Source organism: Leptodactylus fuscus, chromosome 1 (genome assembly GCF_031893055.1).
Source record: "Leptodactylus fuscus isolate aLepFus1 chromosome 1, aLepFus1.hap2, whole genome shotgun sequence".
NCBI lineage: Eukaryota > Metazoa > Chordata > Amphibia > Anura > Leptodactylidae > Leptodactylus > Leptodactylus fuscus.
In genome coordinates this window covers 226,083,964-226,110,862 of record NC_134265.1, presented here as the reverse complement: position 1 = coordinate 226,110,862, position 26,899 = coordinate 226,083,964, and the positions used below count along the sequence as shown (strand labels likewise).

The window sequence follows — 26,899 nt, the reverse complement described above, 5'->3', positions numbered from 1 at the left end:
TACAAGGGTAACAACTGTCAGTAGGACATTGATGTGCACTTTATACATGCCTGTGTTATTCTTCATTTCACTGGCCAGGATTTGGTCTCATGCTCTTTTAAAGACTACCGTATATACTAGAGTATAAGCCGAATTTTTCAGCCCAGTTTTTGTGCTGAAAAAGCCCCCCTCGGCTTATATTCGAGTCAGCGGAAAAAAAAAAAAAAAATTATTATTATTATTTTTTTTATTTTTTTTTTTTTATTTTTTTTTTTTTAGGAGGGAGGGTCTATGACCAGCCACAATATTAAGGTATAGAATCTCCCATAAAATAGTGCAAAAAGAAAAATATTTTAAAAAAATAAAAGTTCTAAATCCCTCCTTTCTCTAGAATACATACAAAAGTAGAAAATTACTATGAAACACATACACATTAGGTATCCCTGTGTCTGAAAGTGCCTAGTCTACTGAAGATAGGGGATCTGCAGTGCTCCTGTTCCGTCAGGAAGGGATTAATAGGAGCACTGCAGATACCCTATATTCAGCCAGACTGAATTCCAAGTGGGGGAAGAAAAAAAAACAGTCCTCAAGCTCAGGGAAGGGGCAGACAGACAACCAAAACACCCCCTCCTCTTCCCCATCACCTACTGCACCCAAAAACTCCGACCATTTTAATTTTTGAAATTTTTCAGTAGCTGCTGCATTTCCCCCCCTCGGCTTATACTCGAGTCAATAAGTTTTCCCAGTTTTTTGTGGTAAAATTAGGGGCCTCGGCTTATATTCGGGTCGGCTTATACTCGAGTATATACGGGACTTTTGGCACTGTCTTTTTCAGAATGCTTCCATGTACAATTTACACAGCTTAAGGTGTCTCCAAAATAAACAATGTAGAAATGGAAAGCTGAAAAATATTTTCTTTCATACAAGACAAACAACTATTTGCAGTTAACAGGTGTACATAGGGGAGAAATGACTTTTCATGGAAGTCAACCAAAAACACCAGACTGACAAGAATAGGGACCAGGGGTTGGAACTCCAATTGCAACGCTTATTGCTTTCACTAGAGGTGTGGCTATACACGTAATGTCATCTTTCCCTAGTGCTCATTATAGCATCATGAGGGCGTCAACTTTCAGAGACAAAACATATCATCTCTGCTAATATTAAAGTAAAGAGAAAAGTGTGATTAAAAAAAAAATAATAATAATGCTATTGTGTCTAGGCACGGTTGATAGATACTTCTTATAGCACCTACTGGTGCTCACTTGATTCCCTCTCAGAACATCCTGATGTGTCCAGATGAGAAACCACCTTAACAACATTGATCCTCATTGGCTGGCCTGTACAAACACAGGAATTGGTCCAACATCCAAGCACAAAAGCATGCAGGGTGAAGTAGTAAGTTACTGAGCATGTGTGACCACTGGCACTTGGCGAATTAGGTGGACAGTCTGAAAGGGAAGCAAAAGAGAAAAAAAAAAAGAGGGAGCCACAACAATTAATAAATAATACCTACGCCTATACACACTGTTTTAATGATTATTTCAATTTAAAAAGGTTATATTGTGTGTATGACTGAACAGAGAACTTTAACCACTTCAGTACCGGGCCAATTTGTGGTCCAGGGCCAGACACATTTTAGGGTTTTTTTGTATGTGCGGTTTTGAGGGCTGTAACATTTTTCTCGTATGTCTCAGTCAACTAATTTTTGCGTCATTTTTTGGGAACACATAGGGCTTTATTTTTATGTTGTTTTTATTTTCAAATGTGTTTTAATTTTTTGTTTATATCCGGGAAAATATAAACAAAATAGGAGGGAAATTGTGTCTGGTTTTCAATTTATTATTATTTTTTATTTAATAACACAAAGTGCCACTGAAAAACTTTATAATATAGTTTATCCTCTCCGTTACGGTAATTTTTATTTTGTATGGTGTCATTGGGTGGCGGGGTTATAACCTTTAATAAAGGCGTTTTATTAGCATATTATTTTTTTATTATTATTTTATTTACATTTTTTTTTTTAAACTTTTTTATTATATTTTTATTTTGTTTTCAGATTTATCACCTTATGGGGACACAGAGACCTTTAGGGACATCTGATCACTTTTTTTTTTGTACTGCAGGCTGATTTCTCCTATAACTGGGGCTGCTACATTTAGCCTCAGTTGCAGGAGGAATACAGACTCCTGCACACTGCTGTACACATTATACAGAGCTGATCTGGGTCCTGTAGGACACAGCAGCTCTTGTAAGACACTGCTCCCGGCGGATCACGTGACCTGGTCAGAGGGCGGCCACATCATGGCGGCGCCTATAGCTGTGTATACAGCGCTCATTGAGTGCTGTATACATAGCGATCAAGAAGGCAGGGGAGGTAATAAATCTTCCCTGCCATCTCTGTGGGAGCTCCGGCTGAAGTTACAGCCTGCTCCCAGCTTCAGTAGCTGCACGATCTCCGTGCAGCTGCTGTGTTCTGACTGGACGTACCGGTACGTCCTGTCAGAACTAGGCAACCACTTCCCGGACGTTTATAGTCTATGGGCGGTCCAGAAGTGGTAAAAGGGCTTGTCCTGGACTTACATATTTATGACCTACATCCTTTCACAGGGAAAATGCAGGCAACACATTATAGAGCTAAAGGAGATAAGCAGACTGATATATAGTTTGGGGGGAAAATATTCAGTAAAACCTGTTATTTATCCATTGAAACCCCAACTCTTTGCTAGAAAGTCAGGCAGGTGGTCCTACGAGTGACAGACCTTGAATCTATCCTGCCCTTTTAGTGTTGATGCAAATTAGGGTACACTAGGCAAGAGGGCCCTAACACTGTTGTATCTTTGGGGGGGAAGGTCTCTGTGTGCTGTATGCCATGAAGAGTTACGGACCATTTAGAATGGCCGAAAGTATTAGGATAAACACACACACAAAAAAAAATGCGATGCGCCAGATGATGGCTTTTCAGACCTTGTGACAAGTAGTCTTTAATTCAGTAAACCCTTTTTGTAAGCAGCCCATTTAAATTAGACAAAAATGAAAATAAATGATGGCTGGAATTATTTTTGTCCAGTAGCTGTATGGCAATTACTTTGTAAGGCTAGGTTCACACTAGTGCTAGGCGTGAACCTGGTGTAAGTTAGCATTTGCAATACTTGACAGATTTCTGCTAAAAATGTCGTAAGTCACTTTGGGTTTATTTGAGATCTGAAGTGGTTTGTGCATGGTCAGCAGATTTATTATGTATTCCTGATTTTTTTTTTTTTATAATTCTCCACACTATGAGCAACTTATTCTGAATATCTCTACTTTAGCAAATCTGCTGTGAAATTCATCACTGAATATGCCAATTTATTCAGATGAATGGACCTAAGTCTGCAGAGCGGCTCATGCCATGGCTTCTGCAACTGAATCAGCATCCTTCATCAATTCCTACTCACCACTGAAAGCAATGAGATGCAGATTCAGATTGGAATTTGATCCTGAATTTGAGGTGGAATCCAAAAAGAGAAAAAAAAAAACAAAACAAAAAAAAAACAAAGAAAAAAAACAATGAGCATCTGGCTCCTATTGAAATGAATGGAGACTCAAACTTTATATTCTTGCACCCTACAAAAGCCCACATTTATATAACAGAAATACTAAGGTAACACGCCTCCTACTGCAAAGCCTGATAATTCTGTTCTGGAACATAAACAGTCAAAGACGTACCAGATTTAATGTGAATTGTGCACCTTTAAATAAATGTAGCGCACCTATGAAGTCTGATGTGTGAAGAGAGTCAGACTTGGCGAATTCCCTCAGAGCTTGAAGAAATTTTGTCAATTCTGATAATGAAATAATCTTTAAAAGAGGGCCTTTCACGTCCTTGGGCACATGCGATGTCAGGAGGAGGGGGGGGGGGCGTTGCTCACCACTCAGCGTCATGGCTGGGCGATAAGGAACGCCTCCTCTCACAGTACAGCGCAATAGACGCTACTGTCAGAAGGGGCATTCCTGACAGACTGTCAGAAATACCCTTCTGACACTGAAGAGCTACAGTAATGGCACCGATAGCTCTTCAGTGGGGGCACAGACCAGGAAAGCCGATAGTGCCCTGAATTCAGAAGGGCGTTTCTGACAGTCTGTCAGGATCACTCCTCCTGACAGTAGAGTCTATTGCGCTGTACTGTGAGAGGAGGTGTTCCTTATCACCCAGCCATGACGCTCCCCTCCTCCTGATACCGCGTGTCCAAGGATGTGAAAGGCCCTCTTTTAAAGAGTCTTTCATTATCAGAATTGACAAAAATTTCAGTGCACTGTCGGCTTTCTAGAGGGGTGTATTACATCGCATGTGCCAGAGGACGTGAAAGGTCCTCTTTAAAGCCAGGGCCCCACAGGACGAAAACACTGATTTGCCTACAGCAAAAATGCTGTGAGAAAAGTCGCAGCGTTTTACAGTCAGGGTAAAGTGGATGGGATTCTAGCGAATCCCATGCCCACTCTGCGGTAAAAACCACAATGTAGACACGCCGAGATTTCCAAAACCGGCGCGGTTTTGGATATCACATCATATCAATTATACCTACGGAATTGCCAGTGATCTTCTCATAGATATAATTGAAAACAGAAAGTCTGCAGATCAAACCTCTGCGAACTTTCTGTCTAAAGCGCTACAGGAAGAACCGTGACGTCCCGTGGGGCCTTGGCCTTAATCCCTTTTTAATGCATAGTGGTAACTCCCTGCTACCCACCAGCTTACCCCATTAACCTAACTGTGGCCCAGACACCACAGTGCAGTGGAAAAAATGGTGATGTCAAACCACCGCCATTTCCTCTTCATTCTTGAGATCAAAGAAGGGTTTCAGAAGTAGGACTCCCCATTGATCATAAAGCAATGGCACATCAGGATCCATTCTTAATGTTATAAGCACTAGCAACAGATTTACCGTATTTAAAATTTCCAGCCTCTTAAGAATCTGGGCAAATCTACATTCAATGACTTGTGTAGATATCAGACATACAGTTGTGCTAAAAAGTTTACTTACCCCGGCAAATTTTTTTTTTTTTTTTTGGCCTTTTTTCCAGAGAACATGAGTGATAAAAACTTTTTCTCCACTCATGGTTAGTGGTTGAGTGAAGCCATTTATTGCCAAAATTTTGTGTTTTCTCTTTTTTTTAAATCACAACAACAACCAAAAACATCAAAATGACCCAGTTCAAAAGTTCACATACCCTGTTGATTTTGGCCTGATAACAAGCCCAGAAGTTGACACAGTTGTCCACGGATCTACGGGAAAAGGTAGTTGGGGATACAGAAAGATATCCAAGGAATTGATAATGCCAATCAGCAGCGTTCAAACTGTGATTAACAAATGGAATCTCAGGTTCTCTGTAAAAGCTAAAACACGGGCAGGTAGACCAACCAAAATTTTGGCCACAACTGCCTAGAAAATTTTTCGGGATGCAAAGAAAAACCCACACATAACATCACCTGAAGTACAGGACTCTCGGAAAACTATCAGTGTGGCTGTCTCAAGATGCACAATAAGGAGGCACTTGAAGAAAAGTGGGCTGCATGGTTGAGTTGCCAGAAGAAAGCCATAACTGTGCAAATGCCACAAAGAATCTCGCCTTCAAATACGCCAAACAGCACAGAGAAAAGCCTCAAAACTTCTGGAACAAGGGAAATTGGAGTGATGAGACAAAAATTTAACTTTTTGGCCACAACCATAAACGTTACATTTGGAGATATGTCAACAAGGCCTATGATGAAAGGAACACCATTCCTACTGTAAAGCACAGAGGTGGATCACTGATGACGTGGGCATGTTTGCGCTTCAAAGGCACAGTTGGTCAAACTTGGTCAAAGTAGAGGGAAAGATGAATGCAGCACGTTATCAGCAAATACTGGAGGCAAATTTGCACTTATCGGCCAGGAAGCTGCGCATGGTATGTACTTAGACGTTCCAACATGACAGCAATCCAAAACACAAGGCCCAGTTGAGTGGCCATCTCAGTCTCCTGACCTCAATGTCATTGAGCCACTCAGGGGAGATCTCAAGCGTGCAGTACATGCATACATACAAGCTGAGGAATTTACAGGAACTGGAGACTTTTTGCCAAGAAGAATGGGCAGCTTTACCATGTGAGAAAATAAAGAGCCTCATCCACAACTACCACAAAACACATCAAGCTGTCATCGATGTTAGAGGGGGGCAATACACGGTATTAGGAACTGGGATATGTGAACTTTTGAACAGGGTCATTTTGATGTTTTTGGTTGTCATTATGATTTAAAAAGAGAAAATACAGAAGTTTGACAATAAATGGCTTCACCCAACCACTAATCATGAGTGGAGAAAAAGTTTGTGTGTTATCATTCATATTCTCTAAAAAAAAAATTAAAAAATCTGCCGGGGTATGTAAACCTTATAGCACAACTGTAGCTTGAAATCTGCCTCCAGTCATAGACTGGAGGCACACGTGGCACAGTCACATCAGGTTAGCTAACCCACTGCAAAATACAGTACAGAACCCAACCATACACTGAAAAAACCTGCAGCGCAACGTGTGTGTGGATCTTGATCCTGCAGCAGGTCCATTTCTTGCTGTGAGTTGGACGCAATTTTTAACCTTTGCAATGCAAAGTACAAAAGCTGCCCAGCTGCTTGGGTAACACTCACAGCGGCACTCAATATGAGGCCTTAACCCTATGTAATCCATCTGGACAAGGAGGCATTTCAGTAGCTATACACATATGTAATACATCCTTGCTACTTGTGGATCCTGAGAGGTTGCCATAAGATTGCAGATCTCAATTCCTGACAGCGTTTTTTTTAAAACAGCTAATGGCTCTAGATCTGGATGGGCTATTACGATCTTGGAAACTCATCTTTAAAACAAATTTAGTATCTTCCTGATACACCCTCCCCTTCATAGAGAGGTAATGTAATATCCTTCTGAGCTTAATCAGAGGAGTATTCTTACGTAATACCCCACTGAACATAAGACGTTTACTGGGGCTGTGATAGGATGTTTACCAGTGTCCAGATCACCAACCCAATGAGTTGCATCAAACACTTAAAACACATACACAAAATCAATAAAGTTTACATGTGTCCCTCTCCCTATCCTGTCCATATCTGATCTTAAGAGTAAAATAAACTAAAAGTATTTGATACACGATACAATTATAGCAATAACAATCATAATTAAAAGAACGTATAAAATGTTTCAGACAGGCAGAAAAAGTTCCATCAGTCAGACAACACATCAACTCATTGAAATATTTAAAAAAAAAAAAAAAAAAAAAAAAAAAGTTTTTTGGCAGCTTTCATTTGTGTCATTCATAGATGTTGTATTATATATTATAAAACATTGGCTCATTTCTCTAAAATCATGTACTAAAATCCACTTTGTTCCTCTTTTGCCGGCAAAAACCTGTACACCACTCCTGATTTGCAATATCGATGGACAGGCTCTTGTATAAATGCATTTATTCGGACTAGCAACATCGCTCTTGCCGCTGCTGGCTTCCTGCAGGGCAGGAACTTTTTGGCCGCTGCATGCTTCCTGCAGGGCAGGAGCGTAGCGATGTCGCAGGCTCGGGCACCTGTGCTGGCGTCTAACCCTCCCCGGCATCCACCTTTCTATTACAGCGGATGCCGGGTCTGTATTGGCAGCCCCTTCCCCCCAAAGTGTAAACTACCCCCCCCAGGGCCGGTCCCCACTGGCTCCATACCTGTAAAGTTGCAGGCCGGCTCCTGCGTGGCAATATCGCAGGAGCTGACCTGTTCCGGTGACAGCCGGGAGCCTACTGAAGGCACCCAGGCCTGTCATTGCTATATTGCCATTGCGGCTAGTCTACGACCAGCTGTAATAGTAATATACAGAATGTCCCACAGACGGCAATACAGGGAGCAATAAAATAGTTAAAAAAAAAAAAAAAAAAAGCTTTAAAAATATATAATAAAAAAATGAAATAAAAAGTTCTAAATCACCTCCTTTCCCTAGAATATATATAAAAGTAGAAAATCATATGTCAAACACATACACATTAGGTATCCCTGTGTCCGAAAATGCCCGGTCTACTAATAGTTTTCCTGTACGGTGAATGTCAAAATCAAAAGTGCCAAACCGCCGGGTTTTTTTTGTTTTTTTTTAATACAAGGTGATCTAAGCAATAGACATTCCCCAAAATGGTATAACTAAAAAGTACATCTGGCCTCGCAAAAAAACGCTCTGTGTCCCCGTACAGCTGCAGGGTCACCTGTCAATGTGGCCTTGCAGCTGTTGCAAAACTACAACTCCCATATATTAAATATTTTACCATTTTTTGCTTCCAAATTATTTTCCTCCTCTAAAACCTAGGTGTGTCTTATAGTCTAGTGCGTCTTATAGTCCGAAAATACGGTAGATATCTTGGGCATTAGAAAACGGTCTCAAAAACAGCACAGTAAAAGTATAAACTTATCTTAACACTTTATATTCTTATGTAGCTGTGAATTTAGTTTAAGTCATAAAAACATAACATTTTGATGATACTTTCACCGTCCACAGTAGAAAAAAAACAAAAAAAACAACTGTACTGAATCTGTAAGTCTATGACATGTTTAGAGTTGCATCATTCATTTTTTGCCAAAGTTTTGGTCCATTTTCATTGAAAAAGGAAGAAAATGGGTGTAAAGCTTAGAGTAGGTGTACCCTTGTACATGTAGGATTTAGCTGTCCGCTTGGAAAATCGGACATCTTTGTAAACGGACACTTAAGGACACACACTGACAGTAAAGGACACTACATGATGACCCATTTAAAATAATGAAAAATGTAACGGACACAGCTAGCTAAAATCTTGCGCAGACATTAGCATCGGACACTAGCTGTCGGACACCGATGCTAATGTGAACCCAGCCTAACAAATGATATGCATCTGACCTCAGCAGACAGTATACCAAGGCTAGTATAAGAAATGCCACGGTTGATAAATTCCCCCCCATGTTTCTACTGCTTTACACATGCAAGACTATGCAGAGAGACAAAGGATATAACACATATACTATATTACAACCTATGCATACTGTGCACCTGCATTGGTATACTTTGATCCACTTTTGAGAGATGTCTAAAGTTAAAATAATAAAGATTTTATTTTATCAACAATTCTGCACTATTCCCCCACCCTTCCATTTCATAGCACATGACTCAACAACTATTAGCCACTGCAATGACTTGTTTTCATTGTGGACAACGCATCATCCCTAAACAGCGTGGAATTGGTATGTGTAAGTATATTTTTCCATTTTGGCTACAGGAAGTTTTTTATTATTATTATTTTAATACAACAATCCATTTATGAATAGCTTATTAATAAACAGAATGAGAACTTTGCCGCACAATGAGAGATTTTAGTCACTTGACACACATCACAACAAATTGTATACATTCATGTTGCTTTTATACATCAGCAACAGCCATTACACACAGCTACAAAAAGTGAAGTGTCCATACCATATGCACAAAGTAAGAATTATGAAGTGACTAAGTTAAGAAGCACTTAGAGGAGGAAGGAGAAAGCAGGAAATGTTTAGAAACATGTGAGACGGAGGCTGGACTAGAAGCTGTGTGATTCATGCTTCACTCAGCACACGGACAAATATAGGAGCCTTTCAACTAGGCCCAACACCAAATCTAGCCATGATATACAAAGGAGCACTCAAAAGCTTTCACATTATATGTTTATAATCTATGGTTAGGGTTACCAAACACATATACACTGTATAGAATTACTATACCACAATAAAAACACAAAACACCATAAAAAAAAACTCACATAACCATGAACTCAATAGTAGTTCTTTCACCAAGAGCTGCCAGAATTTTAATCATCTAAAAAAAGTTCTGAAGCTTTTCTGCTACTGAATAATAATAATAATAATCATCATCGTCATCATGTATGTGATAATATGATAGATCACACCATCTGGTCTAAATATGACTTAAAAGTAACAACTGTAGGGTTTTTCTTAATGCTAGTACTAACAATATATTCATTCCAACCACAAGGTAGTACACATCTATTACACACCTAAGCTGGTGAGTGAATTCAGGAACTCAACCAAATCAGGACACAACATCATGTCAAGTGTTTCTATTTCAGACAATCCCTCCCTCCATAAAAGCTAGTGTAACCAGTATAGGAGGAAACTTAACGAAGGTAGAAAATAAGGCTGAGTAATAAATGGAAAAAATAATGGAAAGCCAGCTCAATTAATCCAAGTGAACTTGCCCACATTGATTATTTCATTTATTTTTGCATCCATGCCAGTCTTGCACTGCCATTGGCTAAAGGATAGGTCATTACCTGTACTCTATCCAATCCGGACTGCTGATACATGAATAACCAGAATGGAATGATAAAGAAAATAAAAAGGGGGCGTGGCAAGTAAAGAGGGTGTGTCCTAAAATAACAATTTAGGCCCAGATGAATGGGCCTAATCAGCAGGGAGTCTTGAGCCGCGGTCTCTCTGGCTAAATCAACCACAGAATCCATGGCAAGATCGAGCAGGACGCTTATTTTTTTTCTGCATACTGCTACAGTCTTGCCTCCCATTGAAAACAATAGGAAGCAGTTTCCTGGCGGAATTTGCAGTGGATTCAGGGACGGAATCCACAGCAAATTCCACCATGTGAACATACCCTTATTTTTCACTATCTGAAAATAAATAAATAAGCTACTGCTTCCCATAAAAATGAATGGGAGGGTGATTTTAAAGGGGTATTCCCACCTCACATACTCAGCAGTCTTCACTCTTGTAAAATCTTCTTTCTTCCTGGTTGCTTGCATCATTTGGTGGGCGGGGTTTCACAGGCAACCTGCCGTTTAGCTCCGCCCCCAAATTCGTGTGTAGCTCCGCCCACCCACATTGGACTATGAAGTACAGGCAGCAGCAACTCCATTCTGTGTTACATACAGAGACTGCCTGTCTCTGCCATAATGAACACAAATGAATTAGCTAGCCTGATAACTGGGAGAACAGAAGAAATGAAAGCAGCTCCTCTCCCCTATCTGAGTGCAGGACCTAGGTCACATGGTGTAGACACAGGATTAGCTAGATACACAGGCTCGCTCCAGTGCACTTAGCCCCTCCCCCCCCCCCCCTGAGAGCAGCAGATACATCATTTGACTCAGGAGCAGCTAGGTCAGGGCTGTGGCCACAAAAAATTGAATAAAGTAAGATAGTGGACAAACAAAGCAGTTTTGCTGAAGCAGTGTATTTAGGAAAAGTCTTACATCCACATTAACCAGCAGTATAGATAGGATTCTTGTGATGGGACAACCCCTTTAAGCGGAATTTGAGGAAGATTTTGAGACTGATTCTGCTTCAAATTCAAATTCCTACATATGAACACCCTCTAAAATGTCCCGATCTTTATAATGTAAAAGTACGGCTTCTGGGGACAAGGACAAAAAAAAAAACAAAAAAACATGTTTTTATCAGCGGCAGCTCAACTCTTCTATATACTGGTTCCCCAGCTAATGTCAGTCGTGATGTCCCATTGTGTTAGGAAGCGTTCACACTTCCGTCGGTGTCCGACAGCTAGTGTCCGCTGCTAATGTCTGTGCAAAATCTTGTGCGGACATTAGCATCGGACACTAGCTGCATGTCGGGTTTTGCTGTCCGCTTGAAAAGTCGGACATCTTTGGGAACAAACCATTAAGGACAGACACGAAGAGTAACAGAACGCACCCGATGTCCATTTAAATGAATGTAAAATGTCACGTGCACAGCTAGTGTCCGCACAAGATTTTGCACGGACATTAGCAGCAGACACTACCCGTCGGACACTAACGGTATTGTGAATGCCCCCTTAGATGTCCACTGCAGCCAAACACAGGCGTCAGTGATGACCTTAAACACAAGAGCCTTCTATTGGCTGTAGGGCAGCCTATAGACTGAAGATCAAACCTGCCACTGCTGAAAATGGAGGACCAGGAAGATATGAGTAATGGTGTCTTAGGCAGTTGGTCCCACCAGCAGCCGTATTACATAATAAAACCCTATTAATACAAGCATATAGTGGAAATCTCTAATAGTTCTATAACGGGGAGTACAACTATATTCACAAACCAGCCATCCAAACAAAAGAGCTAGCAAAATCACTTCCTAAACCTGTATGTCCTAAAAACAATCCTGAAACACAATTTGTGATCCTTGTAATGCAGGGTATGTCATATGCCTATTTTCAGAGCTGCTGACTGGTTATGAAGAATCATGTGATTCTACTGAACAATTCCCTTTCTTTCAAGTCAGTTAGATTGACACCGGCATTGACAACTGGTATAAACCGTTTTTATAGTCTAGAGAATCCCATCCACACATTGTATAAAAATGTTAGCCGTGGAAATGCTGTGATTTCCAAAACCATTGCATTTCTGGAAATCGCAGCATGTCAATTATACCTACAGAAATGCAGATGGTTTCCCTATAGGTATAGTTGAAGCAGAAAGTCCGTAAAGGAAACTGCAGCCTGTGAAAAGTGATACAGGAAAAAACGCCATGGTTTTTCCGGCAGCGCTTTTCCGCTGTAGCCCGCTACGTGGGGCTTTAGCCTAAGAGAAATTTCACATGAACAAGTTTTCCTAGACTGATTATTATCCACAGATTGTGGATGAGACTTGTTAAAATATAATCGACTTCTACTAAGAATATAGTGCAGATTTAGCTCCCACAAATTCAGATTGAAAATTTGCAGTGTATCTGCCACATGTAAATATACCCTAGGTATTCATTTACTGGACACAATCACTAATCTAGTTCTATTTATTAGATTTTATTTTCCCAATATTGCTATACTTAAAGAGGATTTAAAAGGTCCTCTTTAAATAAAATGCAAACCATGTTGTTATACAGAAAATGTCTTCGCCCGGACTGGCTCCTGAAGCACTTTTCTACTTCTAATAAAATGCATGGCTACATGTTTCCAGATTTGGTCAGGAACAAATCTCTAGCCAGTATTCAAGGATGACAGACTGTGGATGATTTATTGAGGCCGGTGTATCATACACCAGTTTAGATGACCCAAGTGATAACAGAGGATTTTCCAGATTCATGATGAAAGGCAGGCCTAGTCATGAATCAGGTGCATCCTCCATCAGACTGTGCACCTCTGTAGAGATCTGCCAGCTCCTTGCTTCCTATACCAAAAAAAAGGCATAAATGTTATTGAATTTGGGGAAAGTACTGGCGCCACACATGGCCCATCCACTTTTAGAAAAGAGATAAGGACACAAAAACACTTGTTATGTCCACCAGTTTTGCAACTTTTTTTTAAACTAAACTAGGGGCACACTTCTTAGTGAATTTGCCCTACTGTATATTAATATTACAATGCTGAATGGGTACAAATGAATGGGTGGCACAGAATCTGAAAATAGGTTGGAAGACTAGGACAAATCACTTTCACTCCTATATATCAACGCAATATTTCAAGAGCATTTATCATCACTTAACAATAGAGATATCACCAAAACTCACGCTTTACTGTTAATACTAGAAAGTGTTAGAAAGTTCCACAGAAGCCTATAGGTAGGGTGTCTTTACAAACATTGTACAGCCTAAGGTTGAGGCCCCACGTTGCAGAAACACAGCTTTTTTGTTGCAGATTTTACAGCTTTTTTTTTTCTTGTGAGCCAAAGCCAAGAATGGCTAAAAAGGATTGAGTAATATATTCTTCTGGTCAATCCATTCCTGACTTTGGCTCAACCGCAACAAAATCTGCAAACCAATAAAAAAATTTAAAAAAATTTAAAAAAAACCCTCTGTTTCCACAACATGGTACTTCACTCTAAAGTGGATATGTGATCCAAATATATTATCATAAATAATGGGAATCTGTCATGTTAAATCATCTGCTGATTCTGAGCTTGGGAGTCCAGAGGGTGGTTCTTCCAAGTCATCAAGATAACAGCAATTCAAGTCCACCCACTGTACTGAAAAAGGCAAGCTCACAATTTCATTGTTTGACGGAACAGGAGAAAGGACTGCACAGTAAGGACAGTGATACACAACAACTGAGCCCGAGAAACCTCACAGGAATCACAAGTATCTGGGTCCGCCAGGTATCTGTTATGTTCTCGGTAATTTTGACTGACAAAAAAATTCCTCCTAATCAATCCTCCAACACAGATGTGAATGTAGCCTCAGCACAAATTGACCGAGGTCTAAACAGATTCCATCATTAAATTGCTATTTTTTCTCACTAGCACAGAGGAATAGCCTTAAGAAAGGCTATTCTTCTACTACCTTTAGATGTCTTCTCCGTGCTGCCGTTCGGTACAAATCCTGGTTTTCTTCGGTATGCAAATGAGTTCTCTCACAGCATTGGTGGCGGTCCCCAGCACTCAAACAGCACTGGGGGCGTCCCCAATTCTGTGAGAGAACTCATTTGCATATCGAAGAAAACCGAGATTTCTACCGAACGGCGGGGCGGAGAAGACATCTAAAAGGTGGTAGAGGAATAGCCTTTCTTAAGGCTACTCGTACGTGTTAGTGAGAAAAAAATTGCAATTTAATTTTAGAATCCCTTTAAAGCGCAACTAAACTTTCAAACACATTTTGATTTCCTGGCAATATTAGCCTTGTTAATAAATTTTCTATATACTTAAAGAGGTTGTCCAGGCTAAAACATTACTTTTTAATTAGGACGGGGAGGTGGAAAAAAAAAAAAAAAAAAAAAACCTGTCCTCCAGTGTCGTCCTAACAAAGGCTGGTCTTACTGCTCGGCTGTCTTCTTTTGTGAAAGTCCTTTCTGGCTGTGACGTACTGGGTCACTTCCGCTTAGGTCAATCAGTGGCCTCAGGAAGGAACCTGGGGAATGTTACAGATAGTGACGTCTCCAGATCCCTTCCTTACACCTCTTGTTGGAATCAGCGGTCATGTGCGGCGGGGATTTGCGCAAGAAGAAAACAATGGAGTTGCAGGACCAGACCGAGCTGGGAGGCACCAAAGACAGGCGAGTATGGTGGGATATTTTTTTTTTTATTATTATTATTTTCATCTCCTTCAGCCTAGTTAAAAAATAATACTTTAGGCTGAACAACCTCCTTAAATTTTTACTCCTTTCTGTGAAATTCTGTATCTCTTTATTCTTTCCCTGGCTTCTGCATTGAGAGCTGTTCCTGCCTCTCACCAAGCAATTGAGTTTGGAGAACACGCTTGGAGTAGGGGACTGTGTAAGGTGGCGTTTACACTTGCACCCCTTTCCGTCTGCTGTGTTTCCATCCTAATCCCCGGTGAAACTGGATAGCGGACAGTTTGCCAGCGGTCAGTTTTAAAACCCATTCATTTGAATGGGTTTTTAAAGCAAAACGCCAGTGTCCGTATGCAGCCTCTCCGCCTGGAAACCATTTTTTGCTTTTTTTTTTTTTAAATTTGTTTGGTTTTTTTGTTGCAAGGACAAAAAGCCGGACATGCAGGACTTTGAATCCATCCAAAAAAACAAAACAAAACAACTTTCACCCCAGAGAGGCTGCATACAGACACCAGCGGTTAGCTTTAAAAACACACTGAAATTAACGGGTTTTATATCTGACCGCCAGGAAGCCGTCCCCTATCCAATTTCTTTAGGAATTAGGATGAAAAAGCAGCAGATGGACTAGGAGGCAAGTGTGAATGCCTCCTAAGATGTAGGGAAAATGAGGGGAGGGTCACTTCAAACAGTTATATCTTGGACATTATAAAAGTACAAACTTGCTTTGGTGTCATATGGTGTCACATTCTCTTCTTTGCATCATTTCCAGATATCACTGGTTGAAAACACAGTCGGGATTAGGATATTTATATACAGCCGCACAATTTCAACTAGTGATATCTCTGGAAATAATATAGATAACCACTGAAAAGTACATTACAAAAATCATTCATGACAAATAATGCCAGAAAATCAAAAGTTGTCCAAAAGTTTAGTTACACTTTAAATAAATGTCATACTGGATTTCTTCCTACAAAATTACATATCAGTCTACTTAGCTTCCCCTGCTCTATAACATGCTGCCTGAAGACTGGAAAACATCAGCATTATGTGTTTGCTTTGAACACAGGATATGATAACGACAGGTTCCCTTTGGTAATGATATCAAACTGGTTAAAAAAAAAAAAACTTGTACCATTTGCATGGCATGTGAAGGAAGATAAAGTTGGTTATAAATATATATATATTTTTTTTATTGACTAGCCTAGGGCCCTGACTGCCCCCCTGAATGATACATCAGTGGCTGTCAATGGTGAGGTAGAAAGACAGTGGACTTTTCTTTCCTTACAGCTATTTTACCAACAGCATAATATATATATTTTTTAATGTAGTCGGTTATATCAGCCCAGTAGATGTATCATTAAAGCATAACAAAATTTTCAAACAACTTAATTTTCTACCAGCTTTTTACTCTATATGATGTATGGACTTATGTGCAGCTGCAACAAAAATATCACAATTTTGACTGTATTTTCAGCAAGTGAATTCTCTAGAAATAATTTAGGTAAAACTGTATGAAATTACAACTTGATAGGAAAGATAAGAAAGTACTCCTTCAGACACCAGGAGCAAGTTTCTATGTTTTCTAATGCCCAAGATACAACTTACTACACCTCAATTTTTATTCATTACACACCAGCCCATACACCGGTTGAAGATGGCTGCAGCTATTAGTGGAGAAGCAAGGGAAAGAATAAAGTGCTGGATTTCACAGAAAGGAACCTATATTTTTTAATAAAGTATATTGAAATGTATTCATATCACAAAGGCTGCTAAAAATTAAAAAAAAATTAAAAGCTGATCTAAAGTTTAGTTACGCTAGGTTCAGACTAGCATTCGGGTTTCCATTCTTCAGGTCAGCGGAAAAAGCAGATACCCGCAGAAACCTTGTACTGTAATGGGGTCAGCATGGTTTCTGCCCCAGCTCAGTGGAGAGAAAAGTCCTGCTTGCAGATCATTGGGGTTCTCTTATAAGTATTCCACATGCAAAAGGTCATAACATAGTACATGCACAACAGACGCATTTTTAGGATCTCTATTATAGATGCAAGTCCTATTTCAATTTTGGTACTAATGACGAAAAATATCAGTCATAAGTGACAACATATCATTGGTAGAGGTATAAAAATCAATGGGTGTACATGAAACCTTTGCCATGGGAACACTGGGGAAGTGGGTAGAGTTTTTCTTACTCATTTTAGATGCACTGTTGCTTTCAAAATAAAATTAATTAATAAATATGCACAGAGTAAGAGAAAGAGGCAAAACAGTGTATGGGTATATGGACTCATTAAAGTGGCACAAAAAGACCCAACTGATCAGGATCATCGACATGTACACACTGCATCACCTTGATACCTCCACATAAACATGCCACAAAAGGTTTACTAAGGGACAAAAAATTTTTTTAAAAAAAAACCTTGCAGGGGGCAAAAAAACCTAAACGAATATACTCACATCTCATTCCACTGTTAGGTCCCCACTTTTGGGTCTTTATTAAGTGGTATCTCCTAAAACACAGGCAATCATTGCCAAGAGGGGAGTCAACGCGTTACCAGTGGTTGCCTGAGAAGGCATTTTACTCTAGGTGCACACCTGCGTTCGGGTCTCCATTCGTGGGGTCCGCTTGGGGATCCCATGAAAAGAAACTTAATACGCTTAAAAAAGCGGTGACCTAAGGAAACCCAAGGACGCCATAGACTATAATGGGGTCGGCCCGTTTACTGCCCGAAAAAGGCGGAGAGAAGAGTGCTACTTACAGGATTCTTCTCTCCACATTTTTAAAGCAGAATGGGGAACAGAATCCCCCAGTGGAGACCCAGCGCATGTGTGAACCTAGCCTCGGGCAGATCTTATGTTGAAAGACACCAGAAATTTAATGCTGGTAGGGACCTAGCAGCGTTGGAACAAGACTGGTTGGTATCTGAGCTTCACCCATGGAAACCCCCTTTTAAAAGGAAGTCTCATTAAGGCAACTCTGGCAAGCCTCATGTAGACATACATTGTACTTCAAAGGAAAAGTAGCATTACCTATTAGGCATTCAAATGTAATACATGAACACCCCACCACCACCTTCTGTGATGACTTGCCATTTTCTCTTAAAACCTATGATGCTACTTGAAGGCTTTTGAACGTTTTGAAAAATATATGTTGAACACAATATAACCTATTCAGATATGAATATAACCTGCAATTAATGCGTGCATTTAATGACATCCCAAAGGTAGAAGTCACAATCACCACAGTGAAGGTTCACCTATAATGTGCATGTTGTTTCCCTGATGCGCAAAGCCATTCCTGCTTACTATAGGTGGCATACCGCTATGGTGTCATGTGTACGGGTTTCTACTGACTGCAAGGATAAGTGAACTGCAGTAGTCAGGGGAGTTCTACCAGATACATCACTGTTCTCATTCATGCACTCTATAAAAAGTTGAAAGAAAAGAGAAAACACAAGTGTACACTATTTTATAGAGCCATTAAGGTAAGATTAAAAATGCATATTTTTGACTCAAATCATTATTTCCTGTAACAGACAACTGTAATACAACTGGATCTGAGCACATCATTTCACATGACACACCAGTCCTTTGAACATGACACTTGGTCTACCATCTTAAAACTTGGAAGAAATATTCCCACTAATACCTGCACGGACAAGCACTGAATGGATAACGGGTCTCATGATAATATCTAAGCAATGGCTACCAGGAAACTACTACTAGTGGCCAGCAATTCTGGTCATGTTCTACTAATGTCTGTTCAGGTGACGTACACACCAATAAATAATCCCAATTGACTCCTGAAGTCTAATGTTTTCTCCAACATAGTCTTAAACAGGACTGGCAGCTTCAATGAAGGTGTAGAGGGAACGTGCATTGTGACCTGTAGACTCTACTATAACATTATAAACAATAGATGGGTGCACTACCACTACATGCTTACAGCTAGCAGTGCCCTAGTATCACACACAATAAGAGGGAGGCTACAGTCAAGTTAACCAATCAGATTACTGTTTTTATGTTTCTTCCTGCTTCAGAAGAACGAGAGCTGCAATCTGATTGGTCACCATAGCTTCAATCTGATTGGTCACCATAGCTGCAATCCTTGTGTACCCGGAGGTGATAGTTGACATCTAGCATGGAGACTCCCGCCTGGTAACTCCTCCAACTCTAAGGCCAGGACAACACAAGTTTACCCACATGACACAGGTGACTGTACGGCACTGGGCCGAGTCGGTAACAAGTGTACAGCAGGATCCCCAGGCCCCTCACAGCACATGTACACATAGCAGCAATAGATGCGAGGAAGAGGATCCTGTGCCGGTGTGTACATGGCTCCCCTCCTCCCTCGGATGACAGTGCAATCCCTCCTCCCGGGCCTCTCCCTCCTGTCCGCAGCCACCAGTCGCCACAAAACCGGGCAGCCACCTGACGGGCACACGTAAGTCTACACGGGTATGTATGTGGGGGGAACATACACCACACGTGTGTACAGTGACATAGGGGCGGCCTCTCTCCGGTGCCGGGCCTCAAGCCTCGGCCTGCCAGTAAGGAAGGCCCCGGGCAGCGAAGGAGCAGACTCTGTGGAAGGTGGGCTCATGAAAAGGTGACAGCTACGTACAGGAGGGACCGGGACTTGGCGACATGTCGCGACCACAGGACCACCCGGACATAGAAGCAGGAGCCGGCTGCATCGGGGGAGGAGGCCCAGGCCTGCGGAGCAGGGCACTGTCTGCCCGGTGTGTGTCTATGTAGCAGGGCCCCGGGTGTGTCCGTGCCGGAGTGTGCCTACACCCAGGTGAGGGCCATAGAGACCGAATCCTCGCCTGTGTCCTCCCCTCGGATCTCACCTTCATGTCGGGACATCCTATCGCTCAGGCCGCCGCCGCTGCAGCTGCTGCTCCGACTCCTCCTCCTAGTGAGAGAGCAGAGAGAGTGTGTGTGTGTGCTTCCTCCTCACCCTCCTCCTCTTCCTCTGTCGCCGCCGCCACAGCCTTACACACTGTACCGGCTGCTTGTGGTCGACACGACAGCTTCCCTGTACGGGGCGCTACTCACATATACACTATATGGGGTCTGACATATAGAGGACAGAGCTACCATAAACCTATGGAAAGTCTGATGTTTGTACACATTATAGATATGTAGAAGATACGTCTGCCACACAAGCCACAATGTTTACATACACACAGATTAAAAAAACAAACCAGTGCAGACATTACAGTGAGTTTTTGCGGCATATTTCTGCACTTTTGGTGTATTTTTAGGGTCCAGGCTTTAGTGGATGTCGTAAATGCATGAAAAAAACATGTTTAAAAAATGCTTGTAAACCAATAAAACTATGATGCTTTTGGGACAGGGACAGATGTTGGGTCAGATAAACTAATACGGATACATGCGCTACACCTCATTTTCAGTGTGCGAATGTTTACACTACCATTTTTTAATGTCCGTTGCTTTCATCCGTCACAGGATGAGAGCAACGGACTTTAAGTAACAGATGCAGATGTAGCCCCCTCCATCGGGTGTCTGTCTGCATTCTGTCTAATGTAAAAAAGCAGCGCTTTTCTCTCTGCATTTTTTGCATTTTTTTGTGCAGAAACCACACGGACCCCTTTTAGTCTATGGGGTCCGCGGGTAACCGCTTTTTTTAAGTGGATTAAGTTTCCGTTCACGTGGTCCCTAAATGAACCCCCAAACGCAGGTGTGAACCTAGCAACAGGCTCTACTTAGATCACATTTTTTACATCCGTCTAAAGAAGGGGTGGGCAATTAATTTTCCCATGGGGCCGTATAAGAAATTGAAACTATGCTAGAGGGCTGCGCCACGGCAAATTTAGCTCCACCCACTTCTATGTTGACTCCGCCCATTCCCAATCATCTTTCCATGTGCCCCCACAAAGTATAATCCTCCTACAGTCACCCGTACATTATATGTCCCCACATTATAATGTTCCCTTCCAACTGCCCCACAGTATTAGCTCCCTCTCCTGGTGCCTCAGTATAAACTGGGGGAAACTAGAGGGGACATGAAACTGGAGCAGCTGGAGGGGGACATTAAACAGTGGGGGTAGTTGGAGGGGGGGCAATAAATTGACAGCTGGAGCGGGACATGAAACTGGGGGCAACTAGAGGGGGACATTAAAATCGGGAAGCTAGAAGCAGACAATAAACCGTAGGGGTAGCTGGAGGGTGACATTAAACTGGAGGCAACTAGAGGCAGACAGGTCCCCCTACAACTTCCTCCACGGTTTAATGTCCCCCCAGTCTAAGTGCCCTCTTCATCTACCCCCAGTTTCATGTCCCCCCCCCCTCCATTTCTCCCTCAGTTTCATGTCCCCCACTCCATCTGCCATCTCTGCCCTAGTATAACATTCCCCTTCCATCTCTGCCCCTAGGTTACTGAGACACACAGACAGACATAGACAGGCACACATATAGACACACACACATATAGACAGGCACTCATATAGACAGGCACACATATATACACACACACTCTCTCTCTCCACCCTGCAGCTCCTTACATCTCTCAGTACTTTATGACACGCTCCACATCTCCATCTTCGGCCGGCACTAAGACACGCCCCCTAGACACGCCTCCCTAGACAAGCTGTGCGGGCTGGACTGAATCAGTCAGAGGGCCGGATATGGCCCGGGGGCCGGACTTTGCCCAGGTCTGGTCTAAAGGATGCAAAAAAAACCAAAAATGCAAATGGCTGCAAATTGAAGGTCATCCATTTACATCAATGTTAAAAACAAATCTGTCCGGGTTTTTTTTTTTTTTTTGAAGGACACAAAAACGTAGTATACCATACTCTTGTGTCCTACCAATAAAAGGAACAGAAACAAATCTGTTTTTTTCTTTTAACTTTGATGTATATGTAATCAGAAGACCATCCGTTTGCATCCTTTAAATTGATGTAAAAAACAAAAAACAAAACGTGATCTGAATAGAGCCTTAGACGCCTTCTAAGGGTGCATGCACACTACGTAACGCCGGGCGTGTATGAGAGCCGTACACGCCGGCGTTACAGCAGGGCTGCCGAACACTTCCCATTCACTTCAATGGGAGCGCTCGTAACAGCGGCGTTTACGAGCGCTCCCATTGAAGTGAATGGGAAGTGTTCGGCAGCCCTGCTGTAACGCCGGCGTGTACGGCTCTCATACACGCCCGGCGTTACGTAGTGTGCATGCACCCTAACACTTTATGCACCTCATACAGCATGTGCGCAGGGCATGTTGAAAAGGGGTGTGGGTTAATATGTCAACCTGTGAGCCAGAAATGTTGCTAAAATCAATTTGTCCTACAAAAAAATTAGCCCTCATACATAAAGCTATGATGTTTTAAAGACAGGGAGTCAAAAATTAAAATTTTTTCAAGTGTCCGGGGTAGTGGAACACTCGTTGGAAAGTTCATGGTTGTTCATGTGTTAGGCCTGGTTCACATCTGCGTTCGGTATTCCATTAAGGGAGTGTCGTCGTCCCCCCCCGAACGTAATACCAAACCCATTGGCAAGCAGTGAGCTTATGAAAGCACACAGACCCCATAGACTATAATGGAACATGCGGACAGAAGACTACTTCATGAACTACTTTCCTGTCCGCATGACTCATGTGGACACCGCGCGGAAAACACTTACACATTATAGTCTATGTGGTCCATGTGCTTTCAGTACTCACCTTTTGTCAATGCGTTCGGTATTCCATTTGGGGGGGTCCCCATGTGAACTCGCTGAACGGAATACCGAACGCAGATGTGAATCGGGCCTAAAGGACAGTTGAGCGTATGTGCAATAAACAACATTTCTTTTTATCATTAAACTTGAATATTAACCATAGCAACCAACCCACTTGCTGCTTTCACATTTGTCTTGCATAGTTTTTGATAAATCTTCCACACTTTTTAAACAGTGTCATCATATGTTTTTATTTTAATGTATGGTCTGCCTGTTGCGGGTACATGAAGGTGTTTGAAATTCTAGCTGCAATATTCAGGAAAAAATGTGAGCCTAAAACTTCTGTAGCTCTTTTCATAGGCATACTTGCTTGTAATACATTTTTCCCAGTGAACTGAATTAGTAAGAAAGGCAGGCCGACTTTTAGGCAGATACCTTGTGTGAAAATCCAAAATTCAACCAAACTCACCTTTTTTTTTTTGGATAAAGTGTTTTGTGTGAGACTGGGTCACGGCCCTGCACCCATGGTTAGCACAGTTTGATGGTGTGCCATAGTGACTATACTATACAGCTCACAGCAGGATAAACTAGCACGTGAGGAAATACTAGTTTCATGACGGATCTCCCGGATATTTTGGACCTGGGCAGTCAAAAACGTTGGATGGCGGTCTGATAAATTGTGAGCTGAAGACATTCTGGGCCCCAGCTCAGCTCTCTATGTTTGGGATCAGGCTTCTTTGTCCAAGCTGTGTTTTCCATTGTTCTTAACAAAGGGTGATGTTTACCACATCATTTATTTGCCAAAAAGTATGGTTTGTGTCCTTATTGTTGGGGTTGGTGTGGTGAGTAACTAGGGGAATTACACTTGCATCCCTTGTGGGATACATTTATTAGTACCAGAGCAGTAGGCTAAAAAGTAAAGCGATGGAATGTTTTCTCAAATAATTCATGCTCTTATCAGTTACAAGTTATCACACCATATATGCCAGTTTTCACTAGTTTCACACCAGCCACGCTACTTTTATTAAAAGTTGGTGGAACAGAAACAGAGAGGGGACGAGACCTCCATAGACATTAATTATAATTTTTGTCTAAGGGTGCATTCACACTGAGTAAACGCTAGCTTATTCTGAACGTAAAACACGTTCAGAACAAGCGGCGTCTAAAGCAGCTCCATTCATTTCTATGGGAGCGGGGATACGAGCGCTCCCCATAGAAATGAATGGGCTGCTTCTTTCACTCCGTGCAGTCCCATTGAAGTGAATGGGGAGTGCCGGCGTATACGGCAAGCTCTGCTCATGCCGGAGCGTACACGCCGGCACTCCCCATTCACTTCAATGGGACTGCACGGAGTGAAAGAAGCAGCCCATTCATTTCTATGGGGAGCGCTCGTATCCCCGCTCCCATAGAAATGAATGGAGCTGCTTTAGACGCCGCTTATTCTGAACGTGTTTTACGTTCAGAATAAGCTAGCGTTTACTCAGTGTGAATTCACCCTATCAAAGTAAAAATACTCATCTAATTATTTTTAGGGAGTATTTTTCACCAAGGAAGATTACAAAGGTTTCAATCATGCAATTAACCCCTTAAGGACCAGGCCATTTTTTGGTTTCGCATTTTCGTTTTTCCCTCCTCACATTTCAAGAGCCATAACTTTTTCATTTTTCAGTTCACAGAGTCACATGATAGCTTATTGTTTGCGGGACAAATTGTACTTTGTAATGGCACCATTCAATATGCTGTGCAATGTACTGGGAAGCTGGAAAAAAATTCAGAATGAGGCGCAATTGGAGAAAAAATGCATTTGCGCCATTTTCTTATGGGTTTAATTTTTACAGCGTTCACTGTTTGGTACAAATGACATGTTACCTGTGTTCTACGTGTCAGTACAAACGCGGTGATACCAAATTTATATAGTATTTGAAATTTTTTGATACTTTTAAAAAAATGATAATCTTTGCAAAATAGAAAAAAAAATTTGTGTCATCATGTTCTAACACCTGTAACTTTTTCATATTTCCATGTATGGAGCTGGTTGTGGTGTCTTTTTATGCGGGACAAGATGACGTTTCTATTGATACCATTTGGGGAAAGATCCGATGGTTTGATCACTTTTTATTCAATTTTTTTATAGGAGGCAAAGTGTTGAAAAAAACGCTTTTTGGCTGTTTTTATTTTTTTTGCCGCTACGCCGTTCGCAGTACGGGATAAATGTTTTAATATTCTAATAGTTCAGGCATTTTGGAGCGCAGGAATACCTAATATGTTTATGTTTAATGTTCTTTAATTACTTTTATAGCTGATCTAGGGAAAGGGGGGTGATTTGAACTTTTATATTTTTTTTATTTTTTTAATACTTTTAAAAACTTTTTTTTTTCTTCTGTTACATTTATGATCAGACCCCTTAGGTACCTTGAAACCTAGGGAGTCTGATCGCTCATACTATTCACTGCAATACTACAGTATTGCAGTGAATAGGAAAATCGCAGCACTAGTGCAGAGACAAGCCTGGAAGCCTTCAATAGGCTTCCGGCTGTCATAGCAACCGATCACCGCCCTCTTGTGACGTTCAGGAGGGCGGCGATCGGCGAAACATGGCGGCGCCCATGCCGCCGGCGCCGTTTACACACTGCGGTCACGTTTGACCGCAGTGTGTAAAGGGTTAACAGCAGCGATCGGCTCGGGCACCGACCGCTGCTGTTAGTGGCAGGTCCTGGCTGTATGATACAGCCGGCATCTGCCGTGTATGGAGCGAGCTCAGCGTGTGAGCTCGCTCCATACATCCCCATGCGACCCATGACGTACAGTTACGTCAAGGGTCGCTAAGGTGTTAAATAATACATAGGCATACAAAAAGGTAAGAGGTCACTATTTATGATGGGAAACCATCACTATAACTGTCCTCCATGCATAAATAGCAAATAAACAACAATTAGATTGGATCGAGTGATCCGAGGGTTCCTATATCTGGGACCCCCATTGATCAGCTGAGCGCTATGACCTTTTGTCAATTTACATTGCAAGCCGTCTGATTCTTAGTGACCATGCTATATATTGGAAAACCCCTTAATTTAGGCAAGTCTAAAAACAGCAATTTGGGTAGTTAATTTTTTTTTTCCTGTGTTATTTTATGATATAAATAATTTCATATTGTTATAATGCAGACATTTTATGATGCATAGATTGCTAATGTGTTTGTTTATTTAATTTAATTTTTTTTTTTACTTTTCTTTAGCCCTCTCCCAGGAGCTTGAGCCTGCAAAAATTAGATTGCTTATATCATAGATTACAATAGTACTTTATCCCTGCATTACTATTGAGGCCAACTGCAAACAGACCTTATTAGAAGTATGGATTTGGAAAGCATTGAGAACCTACAGCAGGGCTGCCTTAGCAGCCGAAAGGCTCCCATGATTTAGTTTCATGGAAGCTGTTGGTTAAGTGAAAGTCTTCTGACTTGGTCGCATCTGAAGCACCTGTGGTCTTCCGATCTTAGACATTGCCATTGGATCTTTGCTGTGTAAAACAGCCGAGAACCTACAGCTTTGTTGCCTGCTCAGTATAGCGATGGCATCCAACTGACAGCAAGTGCAGGGCGAAGTCTAATTTGTGGTACTACGCAGGAGACTTTTTTCAAAATGCAATATTGCCTTTATAAGGGTCTGTGACGCCTATAGAGGTATTATTGAAACCTCTTTTCATGTCCAAAAAATTCTGCAGTATGTTCTCTTTGTAAGCCATCACAGCAAGACCACTCTGAAATCAGTTGATCAAACTGTTTGTTTTTCCGGGAAAATTGCAACAATGATTGACATGTTGTGGGCTTAAAACGTGCAGCATAGGTCAATTGTTATTGCAGATTTTAGTCTCAGCATGTGGATGAACTACAGTTCTTGGGCCAAGAACTACAATTATATCTTTTAGATTTGAAGAGTGGAAAGGGTTGCTACTAAAGAAATTGTGAATAAACCACCAGAGGTAGCTAGCAAATCCTAGAAAGCCTTACTTAGGAAACTATCAAATAAAGGTTTTTGAAGCTAGATTCAAAACAATTCAGTCTATTACTAGTAGAATTATTTTGGGGGAAAGAAACACGAATTAGGCAGAAATTCCTGTCTTTACCACTGGAATAGGTGGTTTGTCATTTCCAGATTTTGAACTAGATTTTCACATCATGTAACTACACTATTCTGCTGGTTGGAATTATACTGAAGTTAATCTAGGAGCCT

The 26,899-nt window shown here is 41.4% G+C and overlaps 1 protein-coding gene across 1 annotated transcript in view; it reads right to left on the bottom strand.

The window, feature by feature from the left end:
* The window catches only part of KCMF1 (potassium channel modulatory factor 1), a 36,732-nt gene extending 16,793 nt beyond the window's left edge, over window positions 1–19,939 (bottom strand). Inside the window, exon 1 of the mRNA XM_075283908.1 lies at window positions 19,842–19,939. Coding sequence (XP_075140009.1) covers window positions 19,842–19,857 — 16 coding nt within the window. The 5' untranslated portion in view covers window positions 19,858–19,939. The remainder of the gene's footprint in view (window positions 1–19,841) is intronic.
* Window positions 19,940–26,899: the final 6,960 nt, after the last annotated feature.